This window comes from Neolamprologus brichardi, chromosome 14 (assembly GCF_056152115.1).
Source record: "Neolamprologus brichardi isolate AB-2024 chromosome 14, ASM5615211v1, whole genome shotgun sequence".
Classification (NCBI taxonomy): domain Eukaryota; kingdom Metazoa; phylum Chordata; class Actinopteri; order Cichliformes; family Cichlidae; genus Neolamprologus; species Neolamprologus brichardi.
In genome coordinates, this window is record NC_142117.1 from 22,200,395 (window position 1) to 22,217,318 (window position 16,924).

General features: G+C 40.1%; 1 protein-coding gene across 3 annotated transcripts in view; it reads left to right on the forward strand.

The window, feature by feature from the left end:
* sik2b (salt-inducible kinase 2b) overlaps positions 1 to 16,924 on the forward strand; it is a 44,978-nt gene that overhangs the window by 8,737 nt on the left and 19,317 nt on the right. For all 3 annotated transcript variants that reach the window (XM_006795434.3, XM_006795435.3, XM_035909764.2), the window contains exons 3-4: positions 1,135 to 1,198; positions 14,759 to 14,920. In XM_006795434.3, coding sequence (XP_006795497.1) covers positions 1,135 to 1,198; positions 14,759 to 14,920 — 226 coding nt within the window. The remainder of the gene's footprint in view (positions 1 to 1,134; positions 1,199 to 14,758; positions 14,921 to 16,924) is intronic.

Consider the following 16,924-nt stretch of genomic DNA (forward strand, 5'->3'; position numbering starts at 1 on the left):
TTTTATCACATGGCAATGTTGGCACTTCTTGAAGATGTTGCCCAAAACATCTGCTGCATCTGTCTGCCCTTAGCTCTGCTGTTTTCCCGGATGTATGAGCGTTAGAAAGTGGCCAACAATATAGGAAGGTAGCAATCCCGTGTTTGTGTAATTCATGCACAAGAGAAGCTGTGAGATCAGCCACAGAATAAAAACTGCTCTCTCCCACAGTGGGTATTTTATCTTGTCAAACGCGGGTGATTTAGTATCATTAATAATGACTACATCTACTCAGGTGGGGCCAGTGCCAGGGCCCCACTACTCTCCATGCTGGTTTACTGGCACTCCGACATGAAACCGAGCCATCGTTAATACTATTAGTTACACCTGTGCTTTTCCTGCTGCGCCAGGTCAAAATGTCTGTTGTGAAAAGGTTTATTTTCCATTAGATGCTGTATTGGCTCTCAGCAGAGTACCAATACCCAGATTTAATTCATCAATCGGTTGTAAACAGAGGACAGAGAATGTGTTTGTTACAAAACGAAGACCAACCAAAAAAAGAGGAAGAAAAAGGCTTTAATTTCCTAAATCCATGAATCGGTCAGTGTAACAGATGGAAAATTGATCATAAACAATGAGCGTGGGATTTCTAGTGTGAATGTCTGGCTCGCTGTGTCTGATTCATCCTCTTCTCTGCATCTGACTCTCCCCTCCGCATTTAATTCTATTCATCTCCTGAGTGTTTCTGCTTCTAAATCGGTTCTCCTCCTCCTACACAACACGGCACCGGGTGAGGATGGAAAGGCTTTAAGTATCATTCAGATATACTTAACAACACCAACCGTCCACCTCCATTCTTTTACATGGTTGCCATATTTAGACCCGTGCCATTCATACATTTAGTTTTTCTCACGATTTTACGAACGCCAGACACTGCAGTTTAAACACACATTGAGCCCTGTAGTCAATTGTGTGATATTTCTTGTTATTTTTATCTTTTGGGGGTTTTTTTAACTACTACTACTACTACTTCTTCTTCTTCTTCTTCTTTCTTTTTCTTTTTTTAAAATTTATTTTTACTTAATCTAATTCTTTTTGTGTGTCTCTTTTCCCCCACCCCCTCGGCCCTGTTCCTTCATCCTCTCCCTCTCTCAGGTGATGGAGACGAAGAACATGCTTTATTTAGTCACGGAGTATGCCAAGAGTGGGGAGATCTTTGGTGAGTGATCTTTTCAAGTATACGATCAGTCTGCCCATTGCTATTTGCGTTCTTCCCATATCAACTGAAAAAAAAATGTACTCTGTTGCGTCAGTAAGGTTTTTGACCAACAAGGAAGTATCAAAGTCTTGTTGAGCTTGAGTTTCTATTACGGTTATCCCAGCCTCAATCTCAAAGGTCATATGATTGATGCAAATCTGACACAAGTATCCTGTGACCCTTGTCATGTGCTGCTGGTAATTGTTGCAGTAAATGTGCTGACATTTCTTTCCTGCTGTATAAAATGACGTCACCCCAGGCCTGTAAAAGCTGCCGGAGGGCAGCCTCAAAGGGGAATAAGTTCGATTTATTACTATCTGTACTGCAGAATCGCCCACACTGGACTGGTTTACTGCTCAAATGTTGAGATAATGCATGTCAAGGAGATAATATTCCTTTCTTTGTCCTGGCAAGCAACATGTCATTCCTTCTCTTTCATTAAGATGGTACTTAGATTAATTTTCAATGCTCCCTTTGTTCAACTCCGGTGGGATGTTTAAGAGCATTTGTCATATACTTGTACAAGTACAAGAATGGTTTCAATTTCTTATTTCTTTTCTTTTTTCCTTTATTTTGTTTTTTTGCACCATACAAATAGTAATATACCAGAAACCAAGGAGGTTTTATAGGCGAATCTTCCTTTCAGAATCTGTAAGTCAGAGTGAGTCCTTGCAGCTAGTTTTGTGCAACCAAGTTTCCAAAATCCAAAGAGAATTATTTTACTATCACTGAGAGAAAAAAAAAGGTGCAAAGTTTCACATTGAAATCCTTTTTGTTTTCTGTTGATCAGCAGATTTATTTACCTAACTGCTGCAACTGCATTAAAGTTTTCTCTTACAAAACAGATCTGTGCACAATTTTAGAAGCTAAAGCTGTAACCAGACTTAATACGCTGTTCTTGATCTTTCAGACGAGCAACAGTCGTAAATTTAGTTTTCACTTAAAATGTGGCTGTGCCTGACTGGATGATTGTGGTTTGCAGCTTTGTTTAAAACTGCATAATGAGTAAAATAAAGTTATTTTAAGACCAAATAACAGAAGAACTCATCAAAGTTATTTCAGAATGACTCAGCATTGTGCTTCTTCCACCTAGCTTGAAATTCTTTGGAATTGCTGATCCTGAAATAGCTGTTGGCCAAAAGACCAAAAAGCAAACATACAAAGATTTCTTCATTTACTCGTCAGATGAATGCTGAACAATTCGGATTTCTAAGTCTGAAAGAAAACCAGAAGGCTCAAATGTGAATGCTAGATAGATTAGGAATGTGCCAATCAAAAAGTTTTTGTTTCTTGCTGTCATGGTCTTGGATATCTGCCCACACTGACCTGATCGTGGTCTTATATTAATAGGCTGAGGAAGAATCTATCTTTCATGACAAGCTGTTTTGTCATTTCTTCAAGTAGTCTTCATAAATAGTTTTCCAGGCTTCTTGAAAGATATTCAAAGCTCTTCTTCGATGTTGGCTGCCTTTTGTTCCATTGTCTGTCAAGATGATCCCCCACTGCTCCAATAATGGGTCTGGGCTCTGGGGAGGCCAATCCATGACTGTTGGTGTCCCATTATGTGTTTTTCTGTCCAGGTATGCTTTTACTGCATTGACACTGGGTTTAGGATCATTGTCATGTTGCCCACTTTCCACATGGGATTGCATGGTGGATCAAAATCTATTGGTACCTTTCTCCATTCATAAGTCAATCTGTTTTAACAAGATTCAACTGGCTGAAATGGAGCCCTAAACCATGACAGAGCCTCCACCTTGTTTTACAGATTGCTGTAGACACTGTTGTACCTTTCTCATCGCCTCCTGTGTCAGTTTTAACCAAAGGTTTCACATTTGGATTCATCACTCCATAACACCTGTTGCCACTATTAAAAAATAAATAAATAAATCAGTCCTATTCTGGAGTAATTTGACATTCTTCCAGTGAAACCACTTCTCATGAGATTTTTGTAAACAGTAGATGGATCTGGCACTTGATCCATCTACATCTCTCATGTCCTGTGTCAGGTCTTTGTTGGTCATCTGCTATAGATGGTTCATTAAGTTATCAGTTTATTTTAGGTTTGTCACTTCTTTAGTCCTCTATTTGTCCAGTTTCCACAAATGTTTTTAAGGTCACACTGCACACCATGCTGAGATATGCTAAGTGTTCAGCTAACAGCTCTTTGGAAATCATCTTGTTGGTACAAAAATACTATATTATGTCTGACAAACTGTGTTATCGTTGACATTTTTCATACATTTAACTAATGAAATTGGAATAAATCCAGTTTTTTGGGGGGGGGTTTGCAACAGGCTGTGCCTAAATATGGAAAATATAAGGAAATGTATTTTGCAAATAAAGAAAGCTAAATGTTTTGCTGTTAGCTTCCTTCATACTGTCTCAGCTCTCCAACCAGCAACCAGTGCACTGCTGCTTATATGCGGCGCACTGAAAACAAACAACTACAGAGACCAACTAGTATGTAGGTTTATATTTGGCATTTAATGTCTGAATCTAGAAGATACAAAAAATGTTTTTTAAAGTGAGTTTATTAAATTATTCTCTGTTTTTGTCAGAATCACAAACAAAATACGCTGGTGCTGGAAAGGACAGACGAGTCAGAACATATCGAAAATAGTACACGAAGATAAGAAGTTATCTCAGTCGGCCATAGCACCACACGCGCTATATCGCTGCATAACACACACACTCAGTTTGTACACTTTGTACAGACTACAATCTTCAATCCAGGTTGCTGGACAAAAGCCCATAGGCATTTCAGTTTGTTGCATTAATTTATGGAATTTTAATATTCAGGTAAATATAACCAAAATAAACTTTGTAAAGGATTCTGGAAAAATTCTAATTCAGAAAAAAATATGTAATACAAGTAATTATGAAGAAGTAGAATTATGAACACAAGTGTAGGCCTGTCTAATGTGGACAACCTGTAAGTGGCTCATGATCCAGATAGATTAATGGCCTCACCTGTTAGACGGTCTGAGAATGCTTGCACTTAGCCTGCTTCCAGACACGGGAATTGATAGGATTAGTCAAGTAGCAGTCAGTAGCCTATGATAAGCTTAATAGTCATGTCTTATGTGTGAGTGTATGTTGTTGTTTTGTTTATTGTTTTACTGTCTTTGTAATTCAAAGAGCAGACCAGTGTTCCACTTGTGATGTTGACTCAGCAGCAACTACTGCCTCTGTGACCTAGAGAGAGCGGGGAAGCAGACCCAGAAAAACATGAATGAAACGAGTGTGGTTTAAAAACAAGAAGGAAGTACAGAAGTGTACAGCAATAAGGATGGAGAGGCTCACATGGTGTTGCAACTAAAACTTGTAATTTGAGCAAACGGCAGTTTCTGCTAAGAGAGATAAAGGGCGTAGCAATTATCCAATTTCAAAAGGCTTTTTAAGCCAAAAGACTTTATTTTTTTTTCTTTAAGTAATGGGCATAGAAGCTTGCAGCAAATTTAAATTGCATGGCTAAATATTAAAATTTTATATAAAAACATACGATGCTCATATGGACATATGCTATGTGTTACCCTCTAGACGCATAGAATTTTCCATACGGCAGTCAAACTCGTCCCATATTGGAGCGACTGCTGTTGTTTCAAATAAGAACTTAATCTTATGTACAACTCAGTTGAGCCAAAAGCTTTGAGCATTGAGAACAGTCTGAATCCAGTTTCCCGTAGGTTTTTCCACTTACGGCTCTGTTAGATGTCATTGAATGGGTACCTGCCTGATACCTGTTGTTCAAGCCTCGTGTTTTCAAACCGCATGACTGTCGATCAGAGGAAAGCCGGCCTAAAAGAAGACTATAAAAGCATAATAGGTTAATTTTAAGCTAGGGTAGGCAATTAATTTGTTCAAGGAGCCACAGGAGAAACTGGGACTGTTGTTGAAGATCGGACCAATAAACTGAACTCTGTTTATTTCAATATTAATTTTATCAGTTTATAAACTGCTGCTGGTAGGACTACATGTTACAATTAGGTCTATAATGTGGCCTAATTGCCCACCCCTGTTTTAAGCACCCTTCTGTGTGCAGCTACTCAAAATAATAGCAGTACAAATAATAATTGCTTGCATTTCAATAATTTAGTTTCTTTTAAATATGAATCAGGAGCCAGGAAACTGTTTGGCTTGCTTAGCAGAAAGACTGAGAAATGACTAATGTGGCATAAAATCTTGCGGTTATAAATAAATTGTTTTAAAAGCGTTGGTATGGGTGGGTGCTTTTGGACACAGTCGACCTAGCCGGTTTTCTCTAGTTTCCTTCTATTAGTATTATTATTTTTACCGTCTAATTGTGTCCTGGCTGTAGAGAGTGGTGTCAGCTTAATCATCCTTCTATGAGCAAGAGTTTGCGCAATTCCCAAAATGTCAGCCTATCCCTTTAAATAACCGATCATGATGATGGGTCAGCCTCATTTTCTGTAATCCATAGATGTTCTCATGGATCATCTCTGGGTATTATAAAACCATTGTGTCCTGATTCCTCAGACCCCTCTGCCCTGATTGCACAATGTAATGTAGTTATGTAAGACATTTATATGTCATCATCAGCCGCAGCAATAGCAGCTTTGACTCAGCCAGGCAGACAACAACTGGTATCTGCAGCACTAGACTAGTATTACAGTATTCAATCTCGTGAAATTGAACAATCATTTCAGATTTCCAAATACACTTTGTGGAGGTGGATCAAGTCATGATGCACTCAGACAAATGGATAAGCTGCCAAGCCAGATCTTCAGTCTCTTCCTCCACAATCGCCCTCCAGAGAGTTGCCTCCGCTTTGCTGACATGATGAATATCTCAGGTCTGTTCCTGGCCATAGGTTGTAAAGAGCGGAATTTGTGAAGTTGTAGTGTAGTGCATGCCGTTACAGCCAGTCAGTGAAACGAAGGATGAGCCTGCAGTTCTGTCTTCAGACCAAATAGTAAAGGGTGCTGTGGCGGAGCAGGAGGGGGTAGCATGTTTGTGTCTGGAGCCGCAAAGACAAAGAAGCGGATCTGGGTTTGGCACCAAGAGGCGGAGAGTGATGGGTTCATTCTTGCAAAAGGGTGGGTGGGCACAGCATAGGCATCGATGCCAGCTCGCTGATGTGCTTTGTGTCTGTCTGTCAGTCAGTCTGCTGCTCCACAGTCTGCCTCGACACCACAGGATGGATCAAACCTGGAAATTGGGTCAACCACAAATAAAGCAGAGTTGCAGAGAGCAGAAGCAGTAAGGGAGAGGAGGCAGAAGAGAATGGAGGCGAGAGCAGGGGACATCCATTTGAATTTGGAAGGTGGTGAGGAAATGTAGGGCATGCATATTTAAGAAAGCACTGCTGGAGAGAGGGGAGTATAATAGCTGGCAGTGAGTAAAATCACTCATGCAGATCTCTGTCTGGGTGTTGGGAAGGGAATGAGATACAGAGTGTGTTGACTTCAAAGGAGTACTCAAGCTATTTTTGAAAAACAGTTACTTAGACTGTCAATTTCAATTTCCCCGTGAGCCATCCTTCATATTGCTTGGTCACTTTTCAGCAGATCTGTCAGCCATCAGAAGCTTGGACTTCAGTGACATCAAAAGACAAACGGATGACTTAAAAAAAACTAGAAGTACTTGCAAGCTTTGAAGGCAAAAATATACCTTATATAAGTCTGTATATAGATCTTTCAGATACATATGGTACTAAGCCTGAACTATAGATATTTCCTCAATAAAATTAGAAATAATAAAGAAAGAAGAAAAAGAAGAAATGCAGGGACATTTAATTCTACCGTTCTACAAAGACTTTTCAAGGTCATCTCACCAACTGCTCTTCGATCAACTAATTAGTGTTGGGGTGGCTTCTCAAAAGTTTTAAGTATGCATTACTTATTTGTACTCTCCAAAAAGCATACTTTCCACAAAGAGCACAACTAACTTGTTACTGTACTTGTGACATTACTCCACAACATCACTTGAGATGCATTGCTATGTAATTGCTGGTTAACAGTACAGCATAATTATGCCCACATGTCAACACAAATTCATATTAAAGGCGATTCTTGCCAAACAAATGTCTCTGTACCTTTCTGCATTTTTTTTCAAATCCACTGTCAGTGGTCAGGTGATTGTTGCTTGAGAACATATGAAAATATGCATATATGCATTAATATACTCTTATACTCTGCCCATAATGGCAATGCACTGCATTTCAATTAAATCTGACCACAGTAATTTGTTATCCCCAACACTGCAGCTAACCAAACTGAAGCTACGCAATTAATGCAGTCAGTACCAGTGCTTTCTATTATGCAGAAAGCACTAAATAGATAAAGAGATGTCTTGTGTATATATACTTTATAAATGGGAATGGGACTTCTATTTGGTGTTCTTACTTGACTTAAAGGTTGTTTGAATAGTGTACCTCCCATCCCATGGAGTTATTTCATAGCTTTGTGAAAGTGCATTCAGATTCTTTTAGCACTGTGTTTCTCCTTTCTTATGTCCTCATAAATTCCTCCACGTCTTTGCTTGACCTCCGTAAGACTTTCCATTGAGGTCAAGGAGGGTATTTTGGAGAAACCCTAGAACTTTGTGTGACAACTATACCACAATTTCAAGTACTGTTCATGTAGACTAGTTAAACCAACCTCTGCATTGTGCAGATAATATATATGGAAAGTCAAAGAAGCGCATTCTACGTGTGTGTGTGTGTGTGTGTGTGTGTGTGTGTGTGTGTGAATGTAATCATTGCTATCTAAATTCCAGTAGATAAGGTAATATATATGGCTTTTTGAACAGGGATAGGGGTTAAGCATGAGCTTGCTGACTTCCTGTGTTTTGAAAGAAGTAATCCAAAGTATTTTTAGTTGAGCGACAGGCAGATTTTTCCACAGAAGTTTTCAAGGAGCCAAAAAAAAGAAATAAATACTAATAATAGTAAAAAAAAAAAAAGTTAGAAGAAAAATGTGCCAGACTTAACCTGATATGTTTGTCTGCATTTGAGCTCAGCTAATTTGCTCCTGTCTTCAGTGTGAGTTCAGACATTTGGAAGCAATGTAAGTTTTAGTGATTGATAAAACAGAACATAGATAGATAGATATAGATCTTTTAGATGTGTGCATTTTCACACCAAGTACAGGTGTTGCCATCACAGCTTTAACACCTCACTCCGATTACTTTACAAGCTCACCTTCATATTTTATATTTATCTCAACAGTAGTTTATCATTTTTAGTGGCACTGCTATTAATCATCTGGGTAACACGCTAGCAAGGCTAATGTGAGCTACATGATCTTGTATGTCAAACATCAGTGTCAGAACTCATTTTAATGCGTTTCATTTTTTTCTTTTTAGGGTCTTGGAACCCACACTCAAAATATATATGATTGACAGACTACAGCATACCTGAATACAGCTTTATTTTTCATCAAGTAAATATGCTCACAGGCCTATGTAGAGTCAGGTGTTAGCGCTATAAAATCCCTTTTGATTAAGCTCTTTCTACAGACTTTGCCCTCGTCATGAAATATCAGCATACAGCGATATGGCAGAATGTTATTTTTATGGGTCATTTATATGTCGAGGCTTTCAAAATAACATATTCTAGCTCATCTCACTTTCGGGTCAGATGAAGACATCTGTAAGTAAAATCCCAGCTCCAGATATAAAGTAATGTGGATATTGCATGCTATACATTTTTATGTGAATGTTAAAGTATGTCAAGATGGATTTATTTAAGCGTGATTGAGTATCCTTGACTTCTAAATGCCTCCCATGTGGCTGCAACTAATTGCCGTTTTTCTTGTGGATTAGTCTGCCGTTGCTTTTTAGATTTGTTATAATTGTCAGAATGTCGTCTGACGTGTTGAAATGTTAGTGTTATCTGATCACCGAACCCACTACAGTATAGAAGAAACTACTTCTGGGTTCTGCCTCATTCACAAGGGGTTGCCAGAGTGGGTATCTTCATATGTTTTGGGGTGTTTTTTCATCAGCTGCCCTTCCTGAGGGATTTATATCTAGTCCCGGGATCAAACCAGGAGTCTTTCCGTTTTAGACAATGTGTAAATCACTATACCAGGGATGTCTTACTCATTTTACATCCTGGGCCATAGACAGTCCACTTTGAACTTAAGTGGGCTAGACCAGTGAAACCTGCCTTTTTTTCCCATGTAAAGAAGTCTAATTACATATTTAATCCCTGAGATGTCTTAATATAAGAAAAAAGAAGTGCAGTTTCACAGTACATCTGTTTTTCTACTTTATAAAATGCTGCCAAAGTAAATAAAAAGTCTGTCAACATGAGTCTGAGAAAGAAATGTCCTTTTTACCCCTCATTAGTAAATTGTCGTCACCCTGCTGAGCAGGCGGGCAGACGGCGTGGACACCTAAGTTTGAGAACAAGGTGATGTAGGATTTTGAAATGATTCCATAGGTACAGCTACTAGGTGCAGCTACCTTGACCTTGAGGTTAAGGTCAGAGGTCTAGTTTGCTGAAAATCTTGTGAATAGGATAACTCGAATGCAGCGATGTAGGATTTTCAAATTGTGTGTCTACTAGGAGATTCGCATTGGCAATCACCAGCAATTTTTACTGTAAAAGGCATAAATTTGTATAGTGTGTATAGTGAAAACCAAGAAACCTTCTTTTATTTTATTGTTCATTTGTTACTTATTTACCACGGTGTAGTATGAATGGCCATGGGGGAGCGCTTTATCAGTCAGAGAAGCTGTAAAACACGTGAAAATACATTTAAAAGTCCAAATGTATGCCCTTCTTCACATTTTCCAAAGCCGCCAAACGGGTTAGATTGGAGTCTTTGACAACCGATTCTGGCCCCAGGCCTTTTGTTTGACACCCCTGCACAGCACTATGGAGCCATTCAAAGGGTACTTCAAAATACACATACCTACATTTTTGATTTTTCTTTTTTTAAGGTAATTTCAACAAATGTAGGTACAAAAGTTTGTTTCTTCCTTTTAAAAATAAGTATTGGAATAAAGGATTGCCAAGACAGTGGTATTACTTGATCACCTAATCCAACCCTGAATGTGTTTTTAAAAACACATGCCCTAGTTAAATAACCAGTAAGTTTCAATGGGAGGGGCTTACAGTAAATAGGTGGAGTATGTAGGTTTAAGATGTGGGCTTTGTTTCTCCAGATAAAACAGAGGTGTTATTTTTATGTGTGTATTTAGTAAGTAAGTATCCAAAGAAGGACAAGTGAGGTCAACTATAACCACCAGAAGCTGCAGCTGATGTTTGGCTGATTGGTACTTGGATGACATGGCATTGCTCTGTTCCAATTGGCTCTGTTCCCCTTTAACCCCTTTGGTGTGCCAGTATTAAATCAACACAAGCATCCATCACCGTGCATATAGATGTGACTTTAATGAGGCCGTCGTATTTAAGTGGTTAGGGTATCAGTTACTGATGTGGAAACGGAGTGTGCGACCGTGTGCCCCATGTCCTCTGCGCTCACACACACTCGCATGTATACACGCTCCCAGCGCCTGGCCCACGGTGTTATCTGAAGTCTGTCCAGCAAGCCGGTCTGTACCCATGATGTTTGTCCCCTTCAAACCTGAGCAGCTGTTAAGAGATTTAGCTCCTCACGCAGCTCTCAGCAGAAGTGGAACACAGTGGCTTTTGAGCTGTTCCCTAATACCCCTATGATTCATACTTGTTCTGTTCGCTTTCCCAGAATGCCACTCTGCATGCCTCACTGTGCTGAGGTCCTTACCCTCACCAACATTGTATCAGTGGATTACTCATCCTTCCACTGGGGCAACATGCTGCATACTCTGTGTGTGTTGTACAGTGTTGTTTGCTTAAACAGTAATGGCTTGTTTTTCCAGTGTGACTGTAGAACAAGCAGTAGCAACACCGTGCTGCTGTTCATACAGAGCTAAGATACGCTTTAGTGTTCAGCGTTTGGTTTGTTGAGCATTTCAGTGTAAAAGCAGTCAGGCGGTGTTCTTTCCAGAGCTGCAAACAATAGTCAGTTGATCAAGCAGTCATTGAGAGAAATTAATCTGCAGCTGTTTTAGGGTTTAAATTGATTTCTTTCTCTTGTTTTTTCTTTAACAAAATTACTTTTACACTAGGTTTTGCATGAAGAAGAGTGTGCAACACCACAGGAAAAATAGAAGTCTTACCTCTCTCTGTAATGGCTGCAAGGAATCCTGCTTTGACTCTTTACCCCATAAAGATGACCTTCCCTTCCCTTAATGGCGGGTTTTGACATCTAAGTACATATATATATATCAATAAAGATGTGGTTTGGGTGACCATTAGAATAGTTTCTGTGCTTTTCCAAGGGTAGCTACACAGGCACAGACAACCCTCACTTATTTCTGATGCAAACCTCATCATTTTTGTCTTATAAGCCGGCCTGAAATGTGAGAGAAAGACCTTCAGTGTATCCCTAGTTGGTTTTCAAGGGGTAAAGAATTAAACCAACCACTTTGTACAATGTTAGGCTCTGTAACAGTATGGCGAGTATTTATGTTGACCCATAAAGAAGGCTTTAAAGACCAAGAAAAGGAGAGGTTATGTCCTGAAACGGTTTTTATTTTAGATTGCTGTTTTCCACAGGTGCAACCTTGGACCTGCCCAACACATTCCCCTCCCCAGTGTGTTTTTTGATTAGCACCATTGCTTGAAAATTCCCCCGTTCATTAAAGAGACCTACTCTTATGGAATTTGTCAGCCACTCGCTAATAAGGTTTTCTCATTCTGTTGCTATCTATCACACACAATTTTAATATCGGGGCTTTGAGATGCAGGGCTGTGTAGATGACGTGTAGTGTGATGCACAATGGTGGCCTCAACACGTATGCTTTGAATATTTTATGTTTAATTGACTGCACACATCTGAAAAAAGTCAACTAAATTGACTTTTAAAGAGGCTCAGTATGACTTTGCTGTGCCTGTAAGTACAGGATGGGCCATTTATATGGATACACCGTAATAAAATGGGAATGGTTGGTGATATTAAAGTCTTGTTTGTGGCACATTAGTATATGTGAGGGGGCAAACTCCTCAAGATGGGTGGTGACCATGGTGGCCATTTAGAAGTTGGCCATCTTGGATACAACTTTTGTTTTTTTCAATAGGAAGAGGGCCATGTGACACATCAAACTTATTGGTAATGTCACAAGAAAAACAACAACATGGTGTGCTTGGTTTCAACGTAACTTTATTCTTTCACGAGTTATTTACAAGTTTCTGACCACTTATAAAATGTGTTCAATGCGCTGCCCATTGTGTTGGATTGTCAATGCAACCCTCTTCTCCCACTCTTCACACACTGATAGCAACACCGCAGGAGAAATGCCAGCACAGGCATCCAGTATCTGTAGTTTCAGGTGCTGCACATCTCGCCTCTTCACACCATAGACAATTGCCTTCAGATGAGCCCAAAGATAAAAGTCTAAGGGGGTCGGATCGGGAGACCTTGGGGGCCATTTAACTGGCCCACGACAACCAATCCACTTTCCAGGAAACTGTTCATCTAGGAATGCTTGGACCTGGCACCCATAATGTGGTGGTGCACCATCTTGCTGGAAAAACTCAGGGAATGTGCCAGCTTCAGTGCACAAAGAGGGAAACATCATCATGTAGCAATTTCAAATATCCAGTGGCCTTGAGGTTTCCATTGATGAAGAATGGAGCCACTATTGTTGTACCCCATATACCACACCAAACCATCACTTTTGTTGTTCCAACTGTCTTGGAGGGATCCATCCATTGTGGGTTAGTGTCAGACCAATAGCGGTGGTTTTGTTTGTTAACTTCACCATTCACATAAAATTTTGCCTCATCACTAAACAAAATCTTCTGCATGAACTGAGGGTCCTGTTCCAATTTTTGTTTTGCCCATTCTGCCACTGATGTTTCTTCATTAGTGAAAGTTTTCTGTCACTAATGACCCGGTTACTGCGTTCACCAGATATCAACACAATTTCGATCCGCTCCTCACGTGTCAACCTCTTCAACATGTCAATGGCTGTGAACAAAGAAAAACTTGTAAATAACTCATGAAAGAATAAAGTTACGTTGAAACCAAGCACACCATTGTTTTTCTTGTGACATTACCAATAAGTTTGATGTGTCACATGGCCCTCTTCCTATTGGAAAAAAAAACCCCAAAAGTTGTATCCAAGATGGCCGACTTCTAAATGGCCACCATGATTCCCACCCATCTTGAGGAGTTTGCCCCCTCACATATACTAATGTGCCACAAACAGGACTTTAATATCACCAACCATCCCCATGTTATTACAGTGTATCCATATAAATGGCCCACCCTGTAGTTTGTGTGCACACCACTGAAATGACAGCGATATGAAAAGGAAATCGTATCAGGTATGTCTAACGAGTTAAAAAGACAAAAGCAAAACATTGTTTTTATTGTCTCAATCAAATCAAGCTGCCAGTCTTCATCTGCTTCCTGATTACAAAAATGCTCTCTTATGAAACTGACCTAGTGGGTCTTCCCATAATTACATTCCTCCTGATTTTGTGTTGGTGGGGTTTGTTGTGGTTGTTGTGCATTGTTGTCAGGTTTACTTGGTGGTCTGTAACCATGCCAGCTGGAAGGACAGGCAGCAGAGTGTCCTATCTTGTTTGCCACTGAGTGTGAATTGAAGAGTTAGCAAGCTATCTGGACAGAGAGGTGTGAAGAGGAGCCCTGCCGACAGCAACAAACGCTACACTTTTCAAAGTTCACAGGGCTGTAAAAAAGAAAAAAAATCATACATCTTGTAAAATAGTCTGTCGAGACAAACTTCACACAAACAGTAAGGGCAGAGGGAGAGCACACCATGAGAGAAAGGTCAGCGATCTGAGCGCTTGGAAAAAGACGACGGCAAAATTTATGACTGTGGCTCTCCAGAGAGAGAATCGACTCTGGTTTCTTGTGTCTTTCTAAACAACCACAAACTCACTCTTTGGTCCTGCTGTGTGCAGAGTGTGTGCTAAGCAGATAAACTGCTAAATCCAGTGTTTTTGCTTCTCATTGGAAAAAGAGCTCAGTTTGTATTTATTTCAGTATCCTATTAAACTGACCCCCAACTTACAAGCTGAGCAGTGTGCGCTAATCTAGGCATTATATAGCAGAAGACCTGTTCTCGGAAACCTCTGTCTCCGCTTTCCTCGTTCCGCTATGACAACACAGTGCATTCTTCGCCGTCAGCCAATGCCTACTCACGCATGCATACGCAGGGCTGGAGCAGGGGTCTCCAAAGAAAAAATACATTTTTCATCTTGCTCTCAATGAGTTCACAAAACATGCTGTAATGTAGAGCAGCTGTAAGCTACCACTGGCACCAAGCTCGCACCTCATCAAAACCTATTATACTTTCAGCACAACCACTCGGTTGATTGAAGAAATTCAACTTTTATTGCATTCTTTTCAACTGTATAGTGATACCTTAATACGTGTTCGGAAGGCCTGTAGAGCCAGGTTATGTAATCAATTAAAAAGATGATATAGACTTAAAGTTCTAACATGACACGTCACCTCTTTCCAATGTCTGCAGACTATCTGGCAAAGCATGGCCGTCTCAGTGAGCTAGAGGCCAGGAGGAAGTTCTGGCAGATCTTGTCAGCGGTTGAGTACTGCCACAACCGGAACATCGTTCACAGAGACCTGAAGGCTGAGAATCTGCTGCTGGATGGCCATATGAACATCAAGATTGCAGGTAACACATTGCACAGGGGACCCATAAACTCAGTAGATGAAAAATCCAGGATCTCCGCATGCGTTTTTGATGTATTGCCTGTCATGATCTCAGCGCTCGTGGAGTTCAGAAATGTCTTCACTGCCTGCTTAGGTCATTTTTGCAGTGTTGAGAATTGGTCAGAGGTTGCTTGCAAGATAGCTGTTTGCCGACAGATCCCATGACAGACATCTTAAAAGCTTAAAGGCCTGTGTTACTTTTTCAAAACAGATGATCAGAGGAACTTAAAAATGCTTCCCTGGTGACTCTTGAGTTTAAAAACATGAAAAATGGAGGACAAAGTGAAGAACAGACCCAGAGGCAGATATTTGAGGCTAAGCTGGAAGTCTGTAGTACAGGCATCAAAGTGTGATTATTAAGCAGCTGGTGTTTAGAGCTGGCTTGTGGGAATGTCACCCCGCTGCCTTGTCCCAGAGCGGAGAAGGGGAAGGCTGGGGTAGTCGCAGGGACGTTCTTAGGTTTAATAGAAGAGGAGCTAGGGTGATGGGATTGACTAGCTACTTTGGAGACAGAGTATCGGATAAGGGGATGAAGGAAGAATGATAAGGAGCGTGCATAGCAGGGTGGCAGGCCTTCAGTTAGGACCATGCTATGAGTGAGTCTGAGGTTTATCTGAGGCTTAATTCAGAGCTGATACTGAAATCCATCTAAGGTGAGCTGATCACATGAGAGCAGCTAAAAATACGAGTGTGAAAGGATACCAGACCCCAAATATGTGGTAGAGAAGGAAATGGCTTCCTGTCGTCAAAGGACTTCATATCATCAGCTTCAGGTAGTTGAATCAAATCCTTGTTTATGGGTGTGATAAATGCACCTTTTTCTTTCTTCTGATACCAGAAAAGGGCAAAGCGGACAGAACTACAGAATAACTGTTTTCGTTGCATCATTACTCACATCATCCTGTCCACGGTTTCTCAGAAGGGTCCAAGATGATAACCTGGAGATGTTATTACCCGAGCAGTAATTTTCACAAACATGTCTGACTCACAGCTGATTGTCCGCACAGCAGATTAGATTTGAAGCAGGAAAACAATGAACAGAACATTACCTGGCTTGTGATTAGTGAAAATTTCTCTGGGGAGGACATCATCTCCAAGGTACACGCCGTGCTCCTCTTGACTACAACATGCTCGGACAAGTTTGGTAAATGGCACATGAAGTTTGGATGAGTACAGGTGTCAGATTTGCACTGTACATGGGATCGACTCGAGAGAGTTATAGATGTACTGTTTTTTTATACTCGTGCTGAAAGGTAATGGTTATGTTTCGTTGTTAAGTAATCAGATTATTTTCAGATCTTAAGGGAAAATGTGCTAGGCCTTCTGCTATCAGGGTGCTATTGATTGAACCATTAGTTTGTTCATAAAATGTCCTTAGTTTAGTAACAACCAGACAAGCCTTCTTCACAGCATTAAGCAGGGCTGTGCATCATAATCTTCCGTACAAGGACAAGTTATATTGGTGAAATACAGTCTGTAGTCACAATATGAATCGAAACAATGAAGGTCGTGAGACTGATTTCTAAAGAAAACGTTAGTAGTTTGGGAAAATTACTTTATCTTGCTTTTAATTGTGTTTCTGTTATTTTTTTTTTTATTTAAAATCTTAGTTATTGTGTTATTAAATGTTATTTTGTAAATGGGCCTCCAAGATTAACAAAAAAGATTAAAATGAAATTAATATTTATAATAATAAACATTAATTGTAATGCAGTGGTTGTATAGGTTTAAAATAGAGGTTGAAAGGTATTTTGAACTGACCACACACTCACTGTCAATCAGAAGCCCATTTAGCCTTTCTGAATCCTGACATGCATTCGTCAGACATTTCATTAGGTATACCTTGCTAGTACCAGGTTGGACCTACTCTTGCTTTCAGAGCTGCTTTATTTCTTCGTGGCATAGATTTAAGAAGGTGCTGGAAACGGTCCTCGTGGGTCTTGGTCCATATTGACACGGTAGCATC